At 39.4% G+C, this 13,841-nt stretch overlaps 1 protein-coding gene across 2 annotated transcripts; it reads right to left on the reverse strand.

The window, feature by feature from the left end:
• Positions 1-1,156: 1,156 nt before the first annotated feature.
• Positions 1,157-13,636, reverse strand: LOC102057251 (kazal-type serine protease inhibitor domain-containing protein 1-like). 2 transcript variants are annotated; one of them, XM_027810342.2, is made up of 5 exons: positions 12,716-13,636; positions 12,034-12,490; positions 6,266-6,426; positions 4,496-4,640; positions 1,157-3,582 (listed from the first exon to the last, which is right to left on the reverse strand). In XM_027810342.2, exons 2-5 carry the CDS (start codon positions 12,488-12,490, stop codon positions 3,452-3,454), a joined length of 894 nt encoding a protein of 297 aa, XP_027666143.1. In that variant the 5' UTR covers positions 12,716-13,636; the 3' UTR covers positions 1,157-3,451. The 2 variants fall into 2 exon arrangements, with proteins under 2 accessions (XP_027666143.1, XP_005442731.1); XM_005442674.3 differs by having other exon boundaries at positions 12,034-13,636.
• Positions 13,637-13,841: the final 205 nt, after the last annotated feature.

Consider the following 13,841-nt stretch of genomic DNA (forward strand, 5'->3'; position numbering starts at 1 on the left):
AACATAACCTGCGGACAGCATATGTATCTTAAGTCTGAGTGAGAGCTTGTGGCTTCTGCAGCCGTGAGCCGTTTCCAGCTTGTCTGGAGCGAGTGTGGTTCTTCTTAGCCAGAAACACCTGTTGCCCTCCAGCCTGGGCCTCCTTTCTGTGCTGATGAATGAGCACGGAGAAGTTGAAAGCACAAAGCTGGTACCATGAGGTAGGCCAGGAAGACTTGCTCAGTTGCGTGCTTAGCTGCATAGTGCAGCCGCATGACTATTTGTTATTTAATCATCGGTTGAATCATTTTAATCTCTGAGACACAGGCAATTGCATTTCTGTATCTGATTTCTGTCAACTATAGCCTGATTATTTTAAGGGGGACCCCCCCCACTGTCTAGCTAAAGAATTAATGGATTCCTAGACTAATACCTGACATAACTCCTGAGATTTAACAAGGCAAGTAAGAATGTTAGATTGTGAAACTACCCCAGACTATGTCAGAGTCCTAGCCCAATGGACAAATCTGCATTAAGGAGTGTAATTGATTTAACAACTTTTATACAATTCCTTTGTCTTTACGTGGGACGGGGAAATGACACAGTGAAGATGCTTGTGTGACAGGCATTGACAGGAGGAAGTTGTACCGTGAAATTCACCCTCGCTTCCATGGAAGATAACAACAAAATTCTTGCTGTGTTCAGTGGAAGCTGAATTAAAGAAGGGTTTTAGGTCTGGCTCACGAGTGTTAGTACACAGCTTCCAGCTCAAGTCTGCCTCATTTTCTGCTAGGTGGAATAGAACCAACTTCCTGAATTTGCTGTTACTTTGGATTATGTGAATAGATCTGTGGCTACAGGCAGTGCATTCACAATTAGATCCATTCATTTGCCACACTGCTTAGAGGGCCGAATCTTCTCTATGCTTTTTTAATTTGTGACTTGATTAAAGCATATAAATAAAGCCAGCCAGTTCTTCCCCACCCCCGAAAGAACTAGCAAATGTTCAGAGTGTCAGTGTTCCTTCTTTTTTTTGCATCAGGCAGGGAGTTTTCCTAAAATGCAGTTTTCTTACTGAAAGGAATGGCTGATAATTTACAACAAATTATTAAATACAGAAAAAAAAAAAACCCATACAGAGAGAAATGCAGTATATTTAATTTAGAACCCTTTGTTCTGGGAAGGTTAGCTTTGTTTAAATAGACATAGTCCATCAGGCCAAACACTTGCAGACTGGTGTTTGATATGGTTCTGCTGCATATTTTCTTATTGAAACATTCTTTCTGGTTTTAATTTTACATTAACAACAGCAAAAGGCCCTGAAGAATTCTAATTTATTTCTATGGCTAATGATTTCAAGATTATTTTCTGTGCCACACACTAGTCCATGCCAGTATATATTGCCACACTTTAGTAATTGGTTTAGTAATGTAATTCATTCATTTGCAACGCAGATCACAATTGATCTTGAATATATTTCTGCAGATTAAATAGTTCCATAAAAAATACCCCCTTAAAAAAAATAATCAGTGATTCCTACCAGACAATTTTATGTTCACATTTCTGTATAGTGGATAAGCAAAAAAAGTTACTAGCCACTAGGAATATATATTAACCACTAGTTATACCACTAGGAAGAGCCCATACAACAAAATCAGTAGTTAAATATGAAACCGTTTCATACTCCTGGTTAAAACAAATTAATATTTTCAATGATAAAATGGCATGCTTTCTACTCATAAGTTGCCAATACTCTAGATAAAGTCTGAAACCAAATAAATTATTCTTAGGTTGTTTGCTACCAGGGCAAAGATCAATAATACCTCAGGGCAAACACAGTCTATAACCAATTTCTTAATGTAATTCAAATTGAAAGGAAAAATCTGCCTAATGGCAAAAAAGCACAAAAGAGCACATTAAAGGAGGAATTTGTGTTGCACTGTATATACATTAAGTAATCTACGCAGTATGTATATGCATACAGTAAGACTGCCCTTAAAGCTTCCTTAACACCATTAATTTAACTTCAAGTTACATCTGTGTGTGCAGTAATCACTACATGGGTTTGTGCATCAGATAAAGACAACTGCAAATACTGAGGGTTTACGTGTAGTTGTCTGAACTTTTTCTTCCTTAGTCATTAATGTTGTTCAGTAATTTACTGCTATTCATCTGCCCTCAGCCAATGGGAACCAACAGGTGTAACTGCCTCCCAAAAGTGGTTTTCATAGTTTTGTATTTTCAGTCACTCATTAATTCAGAGCCAGCCCTCATGTAATTAGTTAATAAAAGAAATTGGAGAAATTTTTCAGGGTGATCACTTTACACTTTGAAGTCTTGTGTTTTTGAATTGCATGTCATTTGCTGTCTGGTTCATGTTGATTGATAAGTGGTTGAGACAATTTGAAAAACGTGCATGTGTTCTGGTGGTTTTCAGGAAGAAAATGATGCCTGCATTTCTGCCTGTCATTTCCAGAAGTGTGGCAATGCTGAACGCACTTTTAGTTGGACATAGTATACATGGGTCAGATACAAGAGCAAGTCTTGGTCAGTCCAAGACAAAAGACAAATACTGGTTCTGTGTGTGGATCTCTGTGTGTTTGAGGGGCATGCACTGAGCCGCAGAACAACTGCCTTCTCTAAACTGCAGTAATTCTCACCAAATGTGATGCTGTGCAGAGTAAAAGTAATAACCCCAAATCTTAAACCGTTGCCTAGGCTGGTGGGAAGAAGCTGACGCTGTTAGTAGCGCAAGAGCTGTTACAAAAGGAAGTCAAAAGGTATGCACAGCTGTTTGAATACACAAGAAATCTTTTCTGGGTATTTTTGAGTATTGCTAGTGAAACGGCACTTACTTGTTTTGACTGTGATTGCTTCAATGTATCTAAAAAAAAAAGTAAACAAAATAACTGCCCAAAAGACAGATAATTCACCCTTGATGAGACTAACCATGACAAATTTCAAATGAGAAGGAAAATCTTGCTGAAACTTATGAGAAAACATCAGCTAAGGAGATTAAAGACTGTTTTGCAACCTTCATACTTAGGTTTGTTGCCATGTGAACAATCTCTTGATACTTCTTAGTACATTATAGAAAAGAGGAAATTGATACAAGTAAAAATATTGTTTAACTATGGACATTTTTGCTAGACAAATTAGAATGAAAGAAATTATAACATAATTTACATTCAAAAAATTAATATAAAATTGGATCCCTTCGGTGTACTTAGTGGACAGGTGCACATTTAAGAGTTTTATTTAACAGTCTAAATGTATGGATTTACAACTGTTCTTTTTTCTGGTGAGTAGCATGATACACTTAAGCTATAGCTGAATTTCAGGAGGGTGGATACACAAGTGAATATGTGCGTTATCAGAGGAGCCATTTATGGCACAGAGACTACTAGTAAATAGAACAGAGTGTGAAAGGTTATGGTCAACAGATATATAAAAAGTATTATTCAAAGTTGTTTCAATTTTCATAGTCCCCGGATTCATATTCTTCCTCATCTTCATCATCAGAATGGTCATAATAGTCCCCATATTCAATGCTGTAGCTTGCACTTCTACTGCCAGCAGAAAATGCAAATGTAGGAGATGATCCTGCAAGATGTAATTGAATCCAGATTAAATTAGTTGTAGATAGGAACAAAGAGCAAAGTATGGTTTCGTATCTGTACGGCAAGCTCAGTGTTTCTGAATCTTGTTATCAATGAAAAGGAGAGGGTTTTTATCTGATGACTAGACCTTGTATCACTGAAGCTCATGAAATATGAGCAAATTTTTATATCATTCACATTTTAAGATGTTGAAAATACATTTAATCCCCAGTACTAGTGAGCTATGAGTTCAGTCCTCTGCAGATCCTATGTACCTGAAAATATGACCAGAGCCAATAAAGCTTTGAAAGTCACCTGCAGAAACAAGGTCATTGACAAACCGGTGACAAACTCCTCAAACCGGGAGGCAAATAGAAGACAAAGCATCTTTACCCTGCATTTGCCAGGAAACCTGGTTTTTCCTGGAGGAAGAAGGATGTTATTCTGCAGGACTGGGCCCAATGCAAAACAATAGTAAAGCTATTTCTTACATCTTTCCAAACACTCATTAAGGAGTAACAACTGTTTCCTTCCTAATTTTTTGAAAAATAAACAGCAATGCAGAACTGCTGTAGTTCAAAGACTTGCTTAGCTACAACAGCTGTTGTTCTGCGTGCAGAGTTCCTACTAACATCAAAGGACTTCTGTAGGATAAGGACAGTGGAATAACATGTGTCTCAGCTGTATGGCTATGATCCACAGCTTTCTGTTTTGTGGAAGCTAGTATAATTTTCAGCAAAATATTACCATATTAACCTGTTAGGGGATAAAGTAAAAGAAAAGCACACAGAAAAGTTTAAATATTGACATCTTTAGGTAATTTCTCATAGTCTTCATTTGTATTCTGACAAATCTGTCCTTTGCAGCCTGCTTGTATGCATATTTATATTCTTAACATGCAAATAAAAAGGTAATACCATCAATGACTTTCAATCTCGCAGAGGCATATGTTGCACCATGCTTATTTTTGGTGTGGCAGATGTAAACGCCTTCATCTGATTTTTTGAGGCCTTGAATCTGCAGCCAGCCTGTCACACCATACTTCTGAGGCCCACCTCTTGCCTTTGAGAAGAGAAAGAAATTATAGAAATTAAGTAGGTAGGAGACACCATGGTATTTCTTAAAATATTTGTGGATGGATTAAACATCATTCCAACCTTTGCTTTTGGTTTACTGCCATCATGCTTTGATTCTGTTTGTTTCTGCTGTGCTATGTTTTAACTTCTTGTTGCTCTGTGCCTGTGAGTTCATGCTTTCCCACCTCTGCTCTTTAAACTTCATTGCCCTTCACAGTGCTCTCATTTCTATTCCTTCTCATGCTACTGATTCCCAATGCTTCTCCTGTCTGTCATCCCATACCACTTGCTGCTGCTTCAAAGCATTGCCACCTGTTCTCAAGCTCATCAGTTTCTTCAGGACAGAAGCAGCAGGTGGGTCTGGTTGAGTTGTTCAGGGCCAAGGGGCCCGACCAAGGTGACACTCGGCATCCAGATGTTAATGGATTGGCGTGACATACCATGAGCTTTCACACTTCATGACAATCAGTTTCAACTGACTTGGGCTAAAGCCTCTTAAAGGGTGAGCTTTCTTTTCCAAACAGAAAACCATTAACAGATGTTCACAGAGAATCTCTCATGCTGAATCTATTAATGGAGATAGGTTAACAGAGCTCAGTTTAGCCTCTGAGGTGACCAGCATTTGGATGTGGTGCTTTGCACCATTGTTTCTGGGCAGATCTAAGTCCACTAATCCCACCTGTGTTCATGCTGCCTCTGGAAACATTTCTAAATAATTTGGACTCTTCAGTAGCACTGTACTGTTTAATTAGCTGCTTCTGTGCTTTTTCTGTCTACCTTTTTGTTCAGATTGTGACCCGTGTCCATTGGATCATACCATTTCTGGGCTGTATGTCCAGAAAGTGAGATTTGCCACGCATTTCTCTTTGTAGTCTCTGTTTGTATTCTTTGTCCATCGGGGGAGGCGCGCAGATGCTGGCTTCAGCCTTACTGTGGTCTGCCTGTACATCTGGTATTGTTAGCTTGTCTCCCCAGAATGTTATTTCCGTTTAAAGGAATTAGCATTTTAATTTATTTCATTTTAGCTCAAACTTCAAGGCTATTTCTAGGTTTGCTTGAAGCCTCTACTAATACCATTCTGCTCTTTCCCCTCAGATTAAAACACAGTGTCCTCCATAAAATGAGCAAGTTTCTTTGCTTTTCTTTTGGATGCCTCAGGGACTGAACCCAAATGGCAGGTCTCCAGAAACAGCATCTTGCAAAGGAGAAATTTAGATACCTGCCAGAATTCTGCTTCTGCATCAAGAGTAGAAAAATTGTTGCCAACAGTCATCCTTCCCAGAATGCACCTTCTTTTAGGTAGCAGCCTAAATGGTTCCGTTTATATGTTCATTCATTTTTTTTCCAGAATCATGCCTACATAAGGAGAATCTTCCATCTTTTCTTTCCCTGCAGCAGGCCAGATGGCAGTACCCTGGCTGTTATTTCGTCTGCTTGGACTGCCAAAGCAATGATCCTTGCACTGACTGAAATCATAATTCTTTACACAGTCAGAGGGTCCCTATTGGGAATCTATTTATTGCACAGTATTGTATTCTGTGGGAAGAATTCCCTGATTAATCCCTCCACTCCTCATCCCAAACTGTCTGACATGGAAAGTGCAAGTTTTACCTGTACTGAGAGGTGGGCATCATCTCCTGGCAGAAACATTTTATTCCCCTTTTTTTTCCATTCAAGGTGTGGCATAGGGTAGGCTGACACCTCACAGCCAAAAATGACATCATTGCCTGTGTAATTCTGGACATCTTGAGGTGGCATAGAAATAACAGGAGCTGCAAAGAACAGACAGAACAGTGCTTTAGAAGACAGTGAGAGAAAGACAACACAAACACAAAAGCATATAACATTAATTTCTACTTCATGTGATAGAACCAGTTTGCCTTTTGCCAGCTAACACATTATGAAGAGCCACATGATTCCAAGCAGCTTTTAAAGCTCAGAACACCTTGTGTCCCATTAAAGGGTGAGCAGGCTTTTTAAAACGCTTATTTCAAAGGACCTGTCTGTCTTTTTCCCTTGTACGTGATTGTGAAGCTTAAACTGAAATTAAAAGTTTGTGTCCCATGAACTGTCATCATGGATTAGACTCAAGGCCCAGCTGGGTAGCCAGTACTTGACTAGACCTTCAGAGGGAAGAACAAGAAATTCTGCAGCAAACAATCAGAGAGTAACTTGATTATACATGGTAGTTCTTCTTAATTTATATTACATTTTGGTTAGCTTAAAAGCTAAATACTTGCACTGCTAGCTTGTCAAAATTTTTTCTGAGGACATCATTGCCTTGGAACTTATTAGAATCTTATCCCTCTCTGTTATCCATTGCAGCAAGTTACAGAATAACAGCATTAATAAGTTTCACATTTATCCTCAATAGCTATCAATTTCATCTGATGTTCTTGTTATGAGACAAGTAATAAAAGTGATTGAAGTCCAATTATTTTTATAAGGTTTTATGTAACGTTTATTATAATTGTTAGATTTCCACTTGTTTCCTATTGTTCTCTTCCCCTCATCCCCCTCCACTGTTGATTTATTGCCCCTGAATTATACTCTCCCACTTTTTCCCAAAGAAAAAGCTGACGTTAACCACGAGAGGGAGCCAGTCCAGGGATGTGAAGACATTTTAAAAATAAACTGCTAGCTGATGCATTCACACGTGATTTAAACACATATCCCTCTATAAGCATGCATGAACATATTAAATGTTAACAGGACATGATGAAATTTACCAGTGGAGAGCAAAATAACATACTAACTGCTATCACAGCCTTCCTATTTTGGAGATCTCTGCTTTTTTCCCTGATCTGTTTTTTCTCAGCCAGAAACGTTTTTCCTTCTAAAGCCTGTTTTCATTCTATTTTCAGGCCAGTGTTTAAAAACGAATGCATTTTCTGGGCCATTGTACTTGTATTTAATTAATGGTTCTATTTTTGTACAGATTCCAGATGCTTGGAAATAGAAACTTATAGTACAATGAATATATTTTTACTTGCAATATTGTAATATATATGTAGGTACAGCATTTATGCTTCAGCATTTGAAACTCTAACGACTTGTTCCAGGTTTTCAGGCAAAGTTTCTAATACATTGGTCAGTTTTTCAGGATTGGTATCTGTTCAGAAAATATCAAATGCATACTGATTAAAATTAATTGCAAACAAATTATCCAGCAAAGTATCAGTTTCCCCATTTATGAATGCCTCATTGAACAATCCTGTTACTCTTTAAAAGTAAGATTTTCAAACTAGGATAATTAAACCCTTAAATGCTTTGTTTTTCATGAGACCTGTACATTCAGAATCTGTTTATTATTTCAAAAGTCTTGTATTCAAATCAACATTAACTTAATATCTTGGATAAGAACTTTTTTTGCCTATGAACTTATCATGTAGGGTCTGATATTAAAGCATACTTTGAACTACCAAAACTCAGTGCAGCCACACTCCTTTTAATGATACATCCACTGTAGTTAAGCTTAAACTGTGAAAAAGAAGCTAATATCTATGTTGACTCACATGAGTTCTTTAAATTATTCTTGTACAGACAGCATGAAAAACTCTTGAAACACTCAGATGTTGACTGGTTAGTAGTATTTTTGTTCTGGTGCTAACACAGGCCCATGGACACACTGACAACGCTGAAATACTGTCAAGAACGGAGTCCTGCTTGTGAGACTGTCCACAGCCATGGCCCAGCTGTGTGAGGCTGAGGGCTCTGGCTTCACCACACCATGTAAACACATCCTTAGCCTCGAGGATGTAAGGGTCTGAATTACAGATCTGCATTATAGCTGTTCACGTACGAGAAATTTTCCAGCAGTCTACCATACACCAAGATGAATTCCGCACTGGAAGTACCCCTTCCTCCATTAGCTGGAAGGAGAATACAGATGATAGCTTGGAAATGTCTAGCCATGGTCCGAGTCACACCCAGTTGAGTACTTTCATAGAGGTAGTTAAGGCTTTGCTGGACCAGGGCTGACCAGGACTGGCATCATCCAAGATCAAAGTCATAGCATGTAGGAAGAACCACAGTTCTGATCTAACCAAACTGCCTTTTCTGAACCTGAACACACAATAAATACTTGCATTATCTGATCAAACTTGGAGAAATAAAACAGCACGTCTCACAACACCATTTTGCTGTATTTTACAGAAGAAAATTGAAGTAATGAGGTATCATTTTAACAGAAATTTACAAACTGCATTTTTGAGTGTTTCAGATTTTGTGTTCAGCCAAATTGTCCCATGCATATCTGTGTATACTTTTTTTTTTTTTTTTTTATAACTGTGTCTTTAGAAATGGATCTTTATTGTTACAATAACCTGCCATTTTGATTCCTGGAGTAGATAAATTTTTCTTCATAGCTATAGCTATAGCAAGCATTCTCATGTCTCAGTGTCCAGACGTGAATGGGCAGTAGTTGCTCCCTTCCTTTTACAGTCCCAGTCATGAATTACCCTCGTGCGTTACAGAAGACAAACCAGAAATCAGGAAAAGTCAAAATACTGCTTCAGTTTCACAATCAACATTCACCCAATATCACTCCAGATTAATGAATTAGATAACATGATTCTTTTTTTCCCCTTAACTCATATTCATTTTTGCTAATCTATATCTCATTTGATGAAAATGTCAGAAAATTTCATGGGTTATTTGTTTTTTACTCCAAAATTTACATTTAAAATAAATTATGTGACAGCTAACTTATAAAGAGAATCACTGCTATATTGTTCCATTACTTTATTAAATCATCAGCAAGAAAGGTCTGAATGTGAATGGGGATGGATTAAGCGTAGAGAATCTGTATATAATCAATGTACTTAGTAACCTTGGTAAATTATTAGATAAACTGATCAAAACTAGGTTTCAGGAAAATAAAGGCTTTTTCAATGTTTCTTTAGGGAGCTAGGCCTTTTTCTTCTCCTTTTTCTGGTGATGGATGAAAGATAAAAGGCTATACTCTTCTGATGAAAGAAGTTTATTGTTATTTATTTATTCATCGGTTGCTGTATACAATTAATCCATTTGGCATCAATAGGAAACAGCAGATGCTTTGAAGGAGAAATAACAAAACAAAGTACTTTGAGTTGAGTGAAGGTTGTATTTATAGCTTGGTACCAAAACCCCACAGTGTTCACTGTTTCTCATGCAAATTGAAGTCAGCGGAAAGCGAGTGCCGCAGCGAGGTGCTGCTCTCAGTGCCAGACTCCCTGTTGCCTTTTGTCATCAGCTGCAGCCATGAAAAACCACTCTAAATCACGGTGCCCTTTCACATGCCCGCTGTGCTGCTTCAGAGAGCTGCTGTGGCGGGGGGGGGGGGGGGGCTGATGGTAAACTCCCGTGGGGAACGAGGCATGGGCCCCCCTGGTAGCACCTCTGTGCCCTGCTGCTTGCTGAAGGGCCCAGGCTCCTTCCAGAGTCTAAACCACAACCTACGCAGCCGGCATGGTCAGCTGCTGCTCAGAAAGCTTGAGAAGAGGGGCACTCGTGGTGCTGCTCCTCCGTGAGCCCAGCACCCACCTCAGGCTCCAGTGTTTCGCTGCAGCTGGGTGTGGATGCCAGGTGGGTGCTCTGAGGGAACCGGCCCCCGTTTTGCTTAACTAAACTCTGCGCAGCACTGATACGGCTATGAACCTTCCCCCAGGCTTCCGTGGGATTCAGTGGGCTGAGTGATGGTAGGAAATCTATCTGAGTTCCTGAAGAGAGGGTCCAGCCCTTCTGGGGACCCAGGAAAACAGTGGGAAAATGTTGGGGGTGACGCTTGCCTGCAGAGCAGCAAAGCTCATTCCTCCTGCGTGATGAGTGATGTTATGTGCCTCAGGTGACTGCAAGGCCTGCTGGATGACAACACCAGCAAGTAAAAGTGATAGTACTTCCAAACTGAAGTTTTTTGTATATGGCCGGTTCTGTTTAATTAATTAGAACGGACCATTGCTTTAAGCCTGTATGCATGAACAGCTGCCTCTGCTGCAAAGTTACCGTCACTTGCTACTGGAGTGGCACTTCCAACTGAAATCTTCCTGAAGGGGTTATGCCACAAGAACTAGTGCTATTTTAATCCCAAAGAAGAAGACCTACCCGAGGGCTAATAGGCTTTCAATCGTACTGTGGGCAGAGTTTTCTGAATGTCTTTTTACTGACAAGCCTTTTTTCCCAGCTTAATACCCTGATGGCAAATAAGGGATTCTTTAATGCATCTTCTCTTCTAACTAGAGAAAGAAGAAAGAGGTCTGGTATTAGCTGTTCATCACTTTACCTTTTAGGTATTCAATATCTAGTGTTCATTCAATATAAAAGCACAGCATACAGTCTAACTTGGAGGGAACAGATTGCTAGCAAGGAGTGGGTAAAATGTACCCAAGTTAGTCTCATATATGGACCTTTGCCAGAGATGCAATTTCAGATTCCTAGAACCATGGACCCATTTGTGACCCAGAGACCTCTTCTACTTAATTCATTTGAGAAAATATTTCATTAACTTAAAAAAAAAAACACACAACAAACCACAAGCAGTTTCTCATTCAAAAAACAAAGCCTGTTCACTTTTTCATTTTCATTTTATATTCATGTGACTTAGGTGAAAGGTGCCCAGGAGTAAAGACTTGTAATAATGTGAAGAATGAGGACAGCACACGCGCAGGAGGCAGGATTCTCCTATACAACTCAGCTAAGAATCTTTCCACTAATAATCATTGTAGACAACTGTTCATGAACTCTAAGTGTCTTTAGGGAAATTGTTTCAGTTTGATTTTGTTCTGATATTTGGGTTTTCTGTTTCATGGGTTAGCTAGATTTTATGAAGATTCCAAAATTAGATTGTTTTAGCCTTTTTTTTGGGGGAAAAGAACAAATCTGTTAATTAAGCCCTATCTCCTTCTGTTGCCTCTGCTTCACTGCTTACCATATATACACACAGGTGGGATACATACGTGCTTGCATATATGTATGTTTACCTATATATAAATGAGATCTGCCTTGCTATCACCACTTCAATATCAGGTCAGTCCTCATATAATTGTAATTATTTCCCCAGTCCTCCCAGACTATCCTATCTGTTTACCTATTCCCAACTACACATACAATTTTTGTAGAAAATATCTCATACTCTGCTTGTTCACAGCAGAACTAGTCTGTAGATCTATGGCATATAGTCACCAAGTGATTTAATCCACTAGTCTATAGGAAGTTTGTAACATACAAGATTAAGTACCAGCTGCTGAACCACGTTTAACACAAAGTAGTATTATAACAAAATAATGATAATTATAACAAAAATGCAGTATTATTTTAACAAAGTTAGACAAGAGCATCTAGTAACACATCTGAAAATAAGAATTAGATTTTTTTTTCAGTTTGGAAGTGCCTCTACATGTTACCTGATTCACATGGCCCTTTATGTTTCATGCTGATATTTCTTTTCGTAGCATAAGCCTTGTTGAATTGACAGATGTTCTCGTAGGTTTTCCCTTCAGGTCCACAGATGCTCTCTTGAGACTTGCACACACACTGGGGCTCAGGAACTTCCCCAAACCTTGCTTCATCAGCATCCAACCTGCACTCGAGGTTGTCCCCACATTGCCCGTAAAAATGATTGCCCTGGTCCAAGTCGCAGATCTGACCTTCCACATTTCCACATTCAGGACAGCAGCCACAACGATCCAGTACAGTCCCGGCTGGACAGTCCTTAGGCTCAGAGCAAAGTGCCAAATTGCATTTTCCACAACTATCTCCTTCCCTTAACAGCCTCCACCAACCTCGGTGGTACAAGGCAGGGAAACTCTGAGAAACCTGCAGCAGTACTACCAGCACTGCTGTAACCATCGAGTGCTTCATCTTGAGAATGTAACAAACAAGCAGAAAAGGTCCTTGGAGTAAAGCCAGGGGGAAAAAAAAAAAAGAAAAGAAAAAAAAAAAAAGAAGAGTGAGCTAGTGTGAGAAAAACATCACAATCCTTTTCTTGTTTCAGAATATAAATTCTACTGCAAACACAGGCTTTAAGAAGAAATTAGCATCAGATTCTTAATCTGGAACTGATAATAAAAATGCATACAAACCCACCGGCTTTTCTCTAATGCAGTTTGGAATGTGAGTATTGCTTGCACAGAAACCAAACTGCCCCTTCTGACAGCTGAGTTGAAGCTCTCTGAAAAGCTGTTTGCTCACTGTCTCCTTGAGCCAAATTTGCAAAGCATTGCTCTACTGAAACATTATATCGCAGCTATCGTAGAAAGGGCAACAGGGTAAAATAGTGTAAAATGAAGAAATTAACTGCTATGACCTCCCACCCCCATCAGTTGAAAAAGACGGTCAGAAAAAGAGAAACATGGGTATAAAGCAGTACCCAAGATACCAGTACCCTAGAACTGAGCCAGTGCTCTAGAGACTAGAGCAAGGTTTAACACCAAATTTCATCCATTAATGATCACAGCTGGGATGTTCTGAATAAACAAGTCACTTACAGGCTCTTTACAAGCAAGGGATGGTCCAAGACAGCTGGAATTGACTTTAACTCTTGGATTTAAGATGGGAGGTACCTAGACCCATTAAAAACCCCATTGTTCTCTCTACATTTAGCTTCTTTTCAGTGCTTATGGGTGTCTGTGGTTTGCAACCCAAAATAACGTGGTCTACATTTGGCTCTAAGAACAAAAGTGCAAAAGGTTTACATAGACAAACATGAGCAAGCCACCCCAGCATCTTCAGACACCCCAGACGGAGGTTTTGCTGAAGTATTAGATGCATCGCTTGCCTTTTCGTAGTACTGTTCTGCCTTCATTTCTTTGGATGTACTTACACTGTGAGTTGTGGAGGATGAAAGAGGTAACTGATCTCTTTTCCCACTTCTTCTGTCCATAAGTTTCTTCCACTTCAGGGAGCTGGGTTTGCAGGGTCATTTCTTGCCAGGTGCTGCACTTGTCTTTGCACATCTCAGGATTTAGGCATGCTCCCTATCACGCTACCTTATACCAGAACACTCCCTTCCCTTGCAGTGTTGATGAGAAGTGTCTATAGACCATAGGCTACTGTTACCGCTGTTCAAACCACATGCAGCTTGGCAGAGAGGCACCTTACTGTCTGTTGGAGGTAAAAGTGAAGCACAGTGGACTTACAGACCCTGTGAGAATGGCTCAATACCACAAGTGAAGGTCACCACTTCCTACAAATGAAACATCTTTGTCTGTTT

This window comes from Falco cherrug, chromosome 8 (assembly GCF_023634085.1).
Source record: "Falco cherrug isolate bFalChe1 chromosome 8, bFalChe1.pri, whole genome shotgun sequence".
Classification (NCBI taxonomy): Eukaryota; Metazoa; Chordata; class Aves; order Falconiformes; family Falconidae; genus Falco; species Falco cherrug.